At 38.5% G+C, this 12,037-nt stretch overlaps 1 protein-coding gene across 1 annotated transcript; it reads right to left on the bottom strand.

The window, feature by feature from the left end:
• Nucleotides 1-911: 911 nt before the first annotated feature.
• Nucleotides 912-11,144, bottom strand: LOC124267381. Its single transcript, XM_046702292.1, has 7 exons — nucleotides 10,961-11,144; nucleotides 4,861-5,082; nucleotides 4,163-4,325; nucleotides 3,524-3,639; nucleotides 2,779-2,935; nucleotides 1,355-1,459; nucleotides 912-918 (listed from the first exon to the last, which is right to left on the bottom strand). Exons 1-7 carry the CDS (start codon nucleotides 11,142-11,144, stop codon nucleotides 912-914), a joined length of 954 nt encoding a protein of 317 aa, XP_046558248.1.
• Nucleotides 11,145-12,037: the final 893 nt, after the last annotated feature.

The following is a 12,037-nucleotide window of genomic DNA, read 5'->3' as shown; positions in this document are numbered from 1 at the left end:
ATAGATTCGAATCGTTATTATGGTTTGTATTACAAGGGGGTAATCGCACTAGTTGGAACAGTGAAACAAATGCACGTGTGGTACGTGATGACTTCGACCAACCCCTACACGTCCTCGGTGTTTCCTTTAATGTGCATACCCCCTTGTAATACAAACCAATAATAGCAATTTGAAAATATGATCGTTTGTTAAACAACTTTTCTCCTAAGATGAGTACAATTCTGAGGTTTAAATGTTCAATTGGCAAGGTAAAATTATGAGGATTGGCAATTTTAATTTCACTTTATTTGATTTACGTTTTTGTTTAAAGTTAAATTCATCGGTACGTTTTCACTGCAAACAGACTATAGTACATGTGTACAAAATTGATGACCTCCCAGAACCAAATGGGTGACCCCTTTAAAATCACCATCACTCCCCTAGCCATAAATTATGAACGGTCCATAAACATATACAAATCGTACATATGGAACCCGTAAAGATACGGGTTAGAAATGGCAGTCAGCAACCCATGCTGTTCGTGACGTGATCGGGTGGTCAGGCACACTGACTTGGTTGACATATGTAATCGCATCCCAACTGCGTAGATCAATGCTCGTGCTGTTGATCACCGGATTGTCTGGTTCAGACTCGATTATTTACAGACAGTCGCCTTCTAGCTGGATTATTGCTGAGTGCGGAGTTAAACAACAAACAATCATACATATGACCGAACTATTATCTCCAGAGTATCAACGAGCAGATAAAACAGAAGTTACAAGAGCAGTCTTGGATTACGGATTAGTTGGGATTACGACTGCAATAACGTTTTTTATCTAGCTCACTCGGTCTTATTAACGCTAACCGGACATAACAACTATTATGATCTCACCTGGTGGCGGAGATGGTCCTTGGTTTGTGTCTGGCTCTCCCTAGGGACTGCAGTGAAGGAAAAACACAACTGATTCAAGTAGGTTCAACGTCAACAGCGCCATGGTAGGGTACAATCTAAATTCCATTTAAGTGTGAATAGCTTCTCACCGTCCCTATGAGATCCCGTTAGAATTAGTTCCCGGCAACCAGTGCTTGTGAGAGGTGACTAAAAAGAGTGGTCAGGCTTTGCTGACTTGGTGGATACTTGTCTTCAAAATCCGATTTGTGTACATTGACTCTGTTTACACTCCGCCGTCAGTTGCGATATTGATGGATGCAACAATAATCACCAAACAAGCGAAATGCCTTCTCGTCTTTTCGAAAAGCAAAGCTGTCTTAGACTATACCATTGCTCTTCATAATGCGCATGTTTACAAGAATACTTCAATGTAATGTGCGTACAGTAGATGATGCACAACACCTTTAAGTTAATTTCACATACCAGGGTGGCTTGAACTCCAGCCTCGGACATTCCTTTGGGGTGGACGTAGTGTAGGTCAAGTTTCCTTCCTTTTCACAGGTAGTGTGGTTGAAAATGTCAAGAACCCTGAAGAAGAGAAGGGTGATGTTGTCATGGTTATCACTTCAGAGGTGAAGACTCTCTGGAAGGTTCAGGGCAGTATATGTAGCTCTAATTAACAATGTGAAGTGAGGGAAAGGTAAGTCGATAATGAAGTGCTCAAAGACGTAAGTAGAGAGAATATGTTCTTACTCTTGTCTTATAAATGTAAGATCCTGATCTAAGTGCCATACAATCTACAATACTTGAGTACGAGTTGTTAAAGGAGAATACTAGAAAATTGCAATAATTGTCTGCGTTAAGTCATCAGAAATATGTACCCAAATAGTGTAATGCAAAAGTATGTATATTTATATTTAAACCGCGAAAACAGTTTTTGTTATCTGAGCTTCGGTCATTATGCATATTCCGCTGGAACTCACGTGACCTTTTCGCTCGTGACGTCATATGTGACTTAAGTCGGCCATGTTGCCTAAGACCCAGCGCTACAGTACTACAAATCGTATTTTTAAGTCGTTTTTGTAAATGGTACGATGGTATATTGTGTTTCCTGGAGTGTGTGAGTAAGTGTGTTACGTCGCTTTTAGCAATATTCTAGCAATATCACGTAGGAGGACATCAGGAATGGGCTTCATACATTGTCCCTATGTAGGGAGTCGAACCCGCTTCTTCGGCGTGAAAGTCCGATTATGAGGAAATATATATTATCAAAAGCAGCAAGCGATTTCACATTAGCTTGAAACTGTTTCGCTATAACGTTCGCTCTGGTTTGGAGCTACACATAACTTGAGTGGAATTGAGTTTTATCTCGCCTGTGTTTATCTCAATATTGGGTATCCTAGTTTTCCTTTGAGTAACCAACTTAATTGTACCTACCTCACTCAAACTCAAGTGAGTATTTTGCTTTTTTTCTATTCATTAAAAATATATAATAAAGAATAAACGTTGGTTTGTTATTTATATTTGACCTGTAATATGAGAAAAGATACAGACTGCAAGTTCATGTGTTGAAATAGAACCTCTCAGTACCTCAGTTATTTTATCTATCCACCCGTACGCAAGCCAAGATTTGACATTTTTGTGTGTACACATGACAAATCAAATTTATTGAGTATTTGCAAACATTCAAGCGTACTTGTACGCAACAAACTTAATAGGAATTGAGTTTTGATATAAATATTTGCGTCATGTACGCAGATACGCAGCTTGTCTAGCTCTGCAGTCTAACATCCATGTTTAGAATGCTCCTATTGTTATTGTTTTGCGTGAGTATTCTTTAAACTCATGCAAGTATACATTGATGTTTTACGACAAAATCATCTGTAAAATGTGACTTCTCAACTTACGGATCATCAGGGTAAGCCACGTATATGAGCCACGAACAGCGGTTGATCTTGACGTCACAGCACGGTTCGTCCACATTACAGTCCAGCAGTTTGAAACATTCGGTGTCGAGGTTGTATGTCCACAGACCGCCAGCAACATCACAAAACACTATGGTATCTTTTGAAGAAAAGATATCAAGATCTGAATTCTAAAGAACTACTGATATAGCAGACAATAACAGTAAATCTTGGAATCCGTTATCTCAACAAATCATGATGACGACAGCTTTTGTTTCTAAACATGGTCTATTGTTTCTTTTTGTTTTCTTTTCGTCTTGTTTTAAATATTAAGTTTGAAAAAAAATAATGTCTTTATCATAATAAGAGCATAATCGTTAGTATCGATAGTTAAATAATTTAAAGAGTTTATCGGAAACTGAGCAAGATACAAGTTACCGAGGTATTATCTTGTTGCGTACAACTATTCAAAGGTTTCCAAAATATGATTTAAGAATACGAATCACAAAAAATATCATGGAATTTCAGAGAATGGACTATATATAACGTCTTTGTAAATAACTGATGCAACATGTTCGTAATGACTTCAAATATGTGTGAAATGAATAAACAAATCTCTGACATTTACCCATTATATACTGTAATATTTTGTCCCCTTAGCCATCAACGCGACAAATGACAAATAGTTTGAAAACATCTTCAGAATTGTCAAGTTAAACAAGGTTCGGAATATAATTCATATACACACCATTGTCAATAACATCAAACGACTTAATTTTCATCGGAAACTTCACTTTGGTCTCCAGATCGCCACCTAATTTGTTGACGCACAGGATTTCGTTGGAATCGCTGAAATACACTAGCCTAAATGGAAAGAGAAGGTTATTAATTACAGTGAACACTAATTACTGTTATTTGCTCGACAATCTTCCGCTGAATGTTAAGTGGGATTGCTTATAATGTCCACCCGCAATGTGTTTCGTGTACTGTATTTCTGCCGGTAACACCAGTTGTTTACACACCTTAGCTTGCTACAGCCCCACTTAATTACTTGGTTACAGACCCTTTAAAGATCAAGATAGCTAACTTCACAAGCAGAGACAGGTATTATGATTAAATTATCGTCACTACCATCTGGTTATTGTTAATTAAAAGAGGACATGGTGCTTTTACAGACCAATGAGCACTGCAGTCTGACATACAAGTTGGACAAGTGGAAAGAACTCCATTTGACTTGTAAGTAGAGTTTGGTAGAAACTGACATATGACAAAAGAACAGAACTTGTCCCCAACTACATAAAACCTAATTGTGAGTAATAAGTGATGCAACTTGTGCGTTATGGACAAAAATATGCGTACCATATATAGACAAAACTTTGATACTAACCCATCATAAACTCTGAGTTGCCCAGCACATGAAATATTGACAAGAATTTCTCCAGCAACGGTATCAAAGCGGTAAATGACACTGTTTCCGTCAGAATCTTCCATGGCGATGAAATACCAACCGTTACAAAATGCGATGCCAGTCCCTTCACCATCCAGGGGGCCTATAGAGAACCAAAACATAAGGAATGACGACTTCATGTAAACAGGACATATGTACGATGTACAATATTTATTTTCAGTTGGCATGCACAGGGACAAATTGTCAGTGCTTTGTATATATCAATGTAAATGTACTGCTGTACAACGCTACACACACGCACGCTTACGCACACACGCACGCACGCACGCACACACACACGTACGTATACATACACATCTTAAATATTAAGGTTTCAAGACCCATATATTATGTGGGCATTACACACAATTAAGAGTAGTATCTGGAAAATCTCAAGTCAGAAGGCTATCAATAGATTGCTTGACGATTATCCTTTCATCATAAACAAACTGTTTTGGTTTGATCAGAAAAATATATTAGTGCGAATTTTATTCGCAGGTTGACACCGACGTTTTCATGGTATACATATACTCCACTAGAAACTTAATATATGCTTGTATTGTTGTTTAAACTGTCATATGTTTAAATATTGACGTATGAACTGACACGAAGCGGGTGTTAAGGCTGTCATAACTTACTGACAAAAGTTTGTAGAGTCCCCGACGGTAAGTTCAACGCAACCACGGTGAGAGGATTGGTAATCAGGTAGAGGATGAAGTAATTAAAGGCAAAAGGTCCAGTAACTGTAAGAGCGCTGACACTGCCAGTAGTTCCTATACTTGGCAGGATCGTTCCGACCGGGTCAACCACAGCAATGTCAGAGGAGTTGCATCCAGCCACCAACACAGCACATCCCTCCACTGTTTAAAATAAAAGGCAGATATTTTGAAAGCATATATATTGATAATTTGTTCTTCAGATATTTTACCGAATGTCATTCTACACGATAATGGACAACATTAATATAATCTAAAGACATGTCACACCGGTTGTATAGAAGGTGAACAGGGTCAGACATACAAACACTAAGAACGATCATTCAAGTGTATCAACATAATCTTTGATGAAAGCCATTTGTGACTGAATTTACAAAATACGTACGGTTTGTATTTGGTTCATATTTCTGTGTTCGAATATTCCAAAAACTAACAGATCAAATCATATATTTTCTGTACCGATTTAGTCTGTTTTGGTTCCAGCCAGCCAAGTGAGACCAACCGTCTCTTATATTACTGGACTATACTAACGTGCAGGACAATCATCTGGTTGGTCTTCTATCACAACAGTAAGGTCGCTGATCAGGTCACATAAGCTGCTGTTGATGTCGAGTACACGTGTTTCAAAACAATCTGGATCCCCAGGAGCTAAAACGTAGAAAATGTTGTTATTAATGTAATTTAATTACCTTTGCTATCCTGATGTTGTAATGATAGCGAAGGCAGGGCCTTATAGTCTAAACGCCAATATATTAAGTAAGTTAGACGCCATGTGTGTCTATGACAAATTCACAATTTGTCCTTTTATGACCTTTGGTCATATCCATGCTCAAGGTTTTCACACATCTCACAAATATCAAGATCTTTGTTAATTTGATTTTTTCATCACACCACAATTGAGCACTCTGTTATAGGACTCATTCAGTTAGGAGGACAATTTACATTTTATATGAGGACATGTTTCAGGTTATTTGTTTCTTGTGCTACCTTCTGTCACATGCAAGTCAGTAGACTGGCTGATTTGATCTGTAACAGTCAACACTAAATCTTTTTGAAATTTATATTTCTACAACCTACGTTTACAAGAAGAGTTAAAACACAGATCTTAATGTGGACTATTTCACACCGAGAACAAGTTTAACTTTGAGGGTTGTTACAGTGTTGCCTTTTGCCATGTCATGCCAACAGACGTTGAATGCCTTGTGTTTGTTGCCAGATGTAGACTCCAGCTGAAAGAGGATACAGCAAGGTCTACTGGGTGGGACGTGCGTGTCATCCACTCAGCTATTGGGGCTTTTGTTGGGTTCAGGATTTGATACATTTCTAATATCAGTAGATTCAAATCATTAACTAGTATCTGGTCCTTTAAGTGGATATGGTCATTTTTGTCTGAAAGAACCATTGAAGCTCGCGTATTTCAAAAACTGTTAGACGTGAACGTAATTGAAGATGGTACCCACAAGGAAGTGTAATAAGCTCAGTTCTATTCAGTATCATGAACTATGACATTTCCGAAGACCTACCTCTAAATATTAATGCTGAAGAATGTGCAGAATACGTACTGCATTTGAGACGGTTTGGTATTTTTTAGGTGGATTTAGAATCCATTCGAAAGTAAAATGAGGATGTTGTGTTCAGAATGGGGATTCCAGATATCCCAATCAAACTTAGTAGCGATGATGACGTAAAATCCCTTATGATATTAATCTAAGTGTAACAAGAGCACCAATCTATTTCAAAAACGAAGTGATGTGCTGATAAGTCAACTATGGTACTGCTTTACAAGGCCCTGATCTTATCTTCACTATTTTATGCCTGCTTCTAAATGTACGTATGAGTCTAAACCTTTGAGAATATGCACCGGAGCCTATGCAACAACTCCAACCTCACAAATGCCTCTTCACCTTCGAACACAACATGTATTTGTGAAATGCTTCTCAAACACGAACAGCAAGAGCAAACACCATACAGTCACTGAGATTGTTAATATCTTTGTGGACAATTTCATGTGTGACTGGTCTCACGGCAAACTTCCGTTTGTCTTATAGTTTATCCTTCTGCTCCGCCTTTCACACACACGTGGCTTTTGCTAGAGCAAGGAATGAATCAGCATAATTGTGAATACGAAAATGGACCAAAGGTAATATTATGACTTTCTGTCCTAACGTTATTCAAACGTCACAAACATATACACCGGTGCATAAAAAAATCATCTAATGATCGATTGTACCGCTTGGTCTTGTTTGATACCCGATTTCTCGATCGATAAGGTGTTCAGAATCCTGATTATTTTGCAGTTAAACTTTTGCCCATTTTGCAAGCCCTGCAATGGTAGATGGACATGGCTATGAAGCAGTTATCTTTACAGATGCCATGGCAACAATTAAAGCTGTAGAAGCTGGTGCAAATAGATCCAGAAATGGAATTGTTTATAAGATATTACAATATCCTGAAGTTGATGTGGAATTTTTAAACTGTCATTTCGAAATCACTTTCAAAGAGATGGCAACAGTTGTGGGGCGTTGGTACTACGGGCCGACATATGTACAAACTTAGACCATCTTCAAAATCTGGTCATAAAATCCATCGTCATGATGAGGTTGACGCCACTTTGTACACTGAGAGCTAAATGCCTACAGGAGTGTCATTGATAATACGATATCGTCTTAATGTGACCTTAAAATTTGAAGAATCCAAAACATATTGAACACTCTTAAATTACATGCCCTGGACATAACAACATCAGACAAACTCTCATAAGTGCTGTAATAGTAGTTGATGATACATTTTCTTTAGTGACAGTTTTGCGCCCCAGTATCATGTACAGGTCCAAGCAACTGGTACATGTAGATTTTGTCTCGTCATCTAGAAAATATGTTGTAATTTAGATAGGCTCTCAAAAGGCTTTGACAGATTTACTTCTATGATAATAAATCACTATAAGGCTCTGTCATGTTGATCTGCTGCTTTTTAACTGAATGAGTATTTCATGTTTCAGAAATGGAAGTGAATAATTACGGTTTAAATCCCTAACATGAAGCAGAGGTTACTCTAAAGACTTTTGTGTTCTCTCATCATTACATTTATATTTTTCGGAAAAAACATTACTTTCAAACAAATATTCTAGTAAATCCAACAAATCTATAACAACAGTGCTGGTATGTAATCTGAGTAAAACTCTTAATGCAAGTTTAATAACGTTTGTAATATTTGTCTGTTTGTTTGTCTGTATGGATGGATAGATTGATGGATATAAGTACCGGGTTATGTAATTTACCTAACACGAATATTAGCCTATAATACTACGTACAGTACATGTAAACTGTCTGGTGAACAGGTATCTTCCTCACAATCATCATATACAATCAAATTCGTTTCATGATGTTGGCTTTAAAGTCTATATAAAACACCCATTGATTTATGAACACGTAACCATTTATCAAACGGAGAATACTTTGGTAATTCTCAGTACCTTTAATGATGATAGGAAGGCATATCTATTGTTAGCAGCATTTAAAGTAAAAAACCAATCAAAGAATGTTTCGTGTAAAGCATTCATTATAGGTATAGGTTAATATAGGTATAGCAGTTGCATGTACATGTTTGTTACATACAACAGATCAGCTATTTGAATAGATAAAAACCAAGCTCAAACGTGAGGCTAAAGTGACAAAGGGAAACAACTCCTACATGCACCACCTTATTAACTCATAGATATGATCAGTGTTTACATTCGTATTTTGTATCTTTCATTTCATCTTGTCTTAAAAAGTGTAGGGTAAGAATTGGTCTTCAGCGACCGATGCTTGTCATAAGAGGCAATTAACAGGATCGGGTGGTCGGGCTTGCCGACTTGGTTGACACATGTCATCGTATCCCAAGCGATCGATGCTCATGCTGTTGAGCACTGGATTGTCTGACCCAGACTATTTACAGACCACCGCCATACAGCTGGAATATTGCTAAGTGCTGCGTTAAACAACAAACAATCGAACCAAACGAAACAAATTCGTCCAGGTGTGAGAAGTGAAACAAACAACATTATGACAGTATATCAGTACATTTAAACATTAGGGGCTCTGGGGTAGCCTAGTGGTTAAAGCGTTCGCTCCTCACGCCGAAGACCCGGGTTCGATTTCCAACATCGGAACAATGTGTGAAGCCCATTTCTGGTGTCCCAATTGTGAGATTGCTGGGATATTGCAAGTGTGGCGTAAAACTAAACACATTCACACTTATACTGCGTCATTTGTACTGTATAAACCGTGTCCTGTATAAACTGTATGTACTGTATAAACTGTGTCGCGTGGCAGTGTTATTCACTGTGTATCAATGTTCCAATTGTAATACAGTCAAATCCCGATGAGTCGAATGCCGATGTCTCGAATATTATGCATAACTCGAAGTACCTGTCGGTCCCGACCATTCCCTGTTATAGTTGTCATCATTTGAATACCTGTTACACGAATTCGTCTCATAAATACACACGATGACTCGAGAAGGAAATTTGGTGGATAGGCAATGTATACCAGATTTACAGAAGACGTTCTGGAAGCTACTACAGGGTACTACAACATGGCAAACTGCTAGAGAACCAACAGCATCTTCTTGCATTGTTCTTTAGGGTAGTTAACACTAGGCACTCAAGTTACCAGAAGGCCAGCATTGAGTGATGATCATATAATTACCTACCTAACAAGGCGTATAGTTGTAATCGCTGTTCTTCTTATTTATTAACTTTGCACACGTACTGCCAAGTTGTCTTGTACTGCCAATGTGATTTGTACTGATTTTCTGAAGTTTCTCAGTTTTAGAATACAACTGTTGATTACATCACATTTCTTTGTTTGTGGGTTTCACACCTAATTCTTTTACAGACTGATTCCCGGTTAACTGATTAATTTGAACTTGGGAATTACCATGCAAGAACCACATACTGCTTCTTAGGTAATGCGTTTTTGTTCAGTACACCTTTGACCAATACAAGCCGCAGTAATGACATAGCATACCGGAGGGCATTTGGCAATAACATCAAAACACATAGCATACATATAGTTAATTTTCCATAAACCTTTTTAAATGAGTTTAGATTTAAGACAGGTTGCCAAAATGATATTCTTGTAACATTAAAATAGTGCTGAAGTTTGTGACGTTCTTATTGAGAAAGCAACGCTATCATTGAAAATGTGAATATCTATTGGTGTAAGGCTCGTTTAGGATTTAAGAACGGTGATCAAAGAGACCTTAGTAATGGCATATTGGTAGAAGTGAGGTATTGTTAGAAATTTGAGAATTTGTACATTGTCTCATACTGGCATTGAACATGTTTAAATATCTTATTTATTACGAACTGAGAGAGAAAATTTTCTTTAAATACAGTTTAAAACAATAGACGCGCTTATGAGAGAGAGAGAGAGAGAGAGAGAGAGAGAGAGAGAGAGAGAGAGAGAGAGAGAGAGAGAGAGAGAGAGAGAGAGAGAGAGAGAGAGAGAGAGAGAGAGAGAGAGAGAGAGAGAGAGAGAGAGAGAGAGAGAGAGAGACCACTTAGTCCACTATTTGCACCCGTGAAGATCCATGCTTGACGTAAGAGGCGACTAACGGGATCGGGTGGTCAGGCTCGCTGGCTTGGTTGACCACATGTCATCGGTTCCCAATTGCACCGATCGATGCTCATGTTGTTGGTCACTGGCTTGTCTGGTCCAGACTCGATTAATTACAGACCGCCGCCATATAGCTTGAATATTGCTGAGTGTGGCGTAAAACTAAACCCACTCACTCACGCCACTGTCAGCTTTAGTGTTACTATTTAATAGCTTCGCATTTTACACAGGTTAGATATGCTATCATCAAACCATGGCGTTTACTTTTACTACGAATGTTGACATGTAGCTGTTGCAGAGCAATGTTCAAGTTACAGCTTTCGTCCAACAGATCAGAAACGTCAAAAATGTTTACACACATATTCGGAAACGGTATGAACATGGAATTGAGAAAGATCATCATTATTTGTGTTTTAACTTACTAAGACATGGGCATTGCTCGTCGATGATGTCAAAGACACACTGGAAATCAGCCTTAGCGACTACCAGGAGGTCCAGGAGATTCTGAAGCTTGTCGGGAAGCTCATCAGGTCCAGGGTCAGATCCCAGGGATGGCACAAGAACAGCCAGGAGAACCAAGAAGAGTCTGCTGTCGAACATCGTCATGTTGATTCCGAGTGACTTATCAGATCATCGTCAAGGGTTATTATAGGCAGCGAAAACTTGTCGAATAATATCACCCACTCGCCATGCTGCTTTCTGTAAAAATATTTGCAAACATCAGCTTATTTTAAACAATAAAACATATGGTGAATATCACATGTTCATATTGATTTTCAAGCTTGAGCGATTTTTCATAAATGGCTCATACTCTTGCACCTACTAAACTTTAAGATTGAAATTGCACGAGATAACAGTCGTTATTACAAATTAAATGAGAGGACACATATCACGGAGTACAGCTCATTGTGGGTTGAAGATCTACGCAAATCACATTTAGTTGTTAATGTCACTTGTCTTGCCATTTCATTTCATGGGCATACTGATTGATAATAAGTTTAATGTGTTAATATTTACACCCGGCATAGGTTTGTTTCAATCCATAGATACTTGAGACTGATACATAAATGGACATAGGGTTGTACATAAGTTTATCAGCCCGGTCAGATCGTCGTCAGCCTGTTCTCGGTTCCTTTGGTTTGGTATCTCCTGATCTCTTGGCGCAGATCAGAAGAGTGCCCCGGTTCTTCATCGGAAGCACAGCCCTTCTGACAGTCTGAGCAATGGAAAAGGCAGCAATATTGGGGAGTCTTCAAATTATCCGGACGGTTCTTGGTGGGTTCAACTAGGCAGCACTTCCCGGGAAGTCTAGGCTGCGTGTTAATCGATCAAGAGTACCCGAGATGATGGTGATTACCACCTTAATTCACAACCCTACCTAATGACCACTTATCTCACCTTATGACCACTTTCACACCTCATGTCCACTTATCTCACCGTATGTCCACTGTCACACCCACATATCTCTCCTTATGTCCACTATGCCATCTCTTAACAAC

The sequence above is a fragment of the Haliotis rubra genome, unplaced genomic scaffold (assembly GCF_003918875.1).
Source record: "Haliotis rubra isolate DU_JTF1 unplaced genomic scaffold, ASM391887v1 Scf1308, whole genome shotgun sequence".
Classification (NCBI taxonomy): Eukaryota; Metazoa; Mollusca; class Gastropoda; order Lepetellida; family Haliotidae; genus Haliotis; species Haliotis rubra.
The sequence above is the reverse complement of the archived record's forward strand: the minus strand, read 5'-3'. Positions and strand labels throughout refer to the sequence as shown.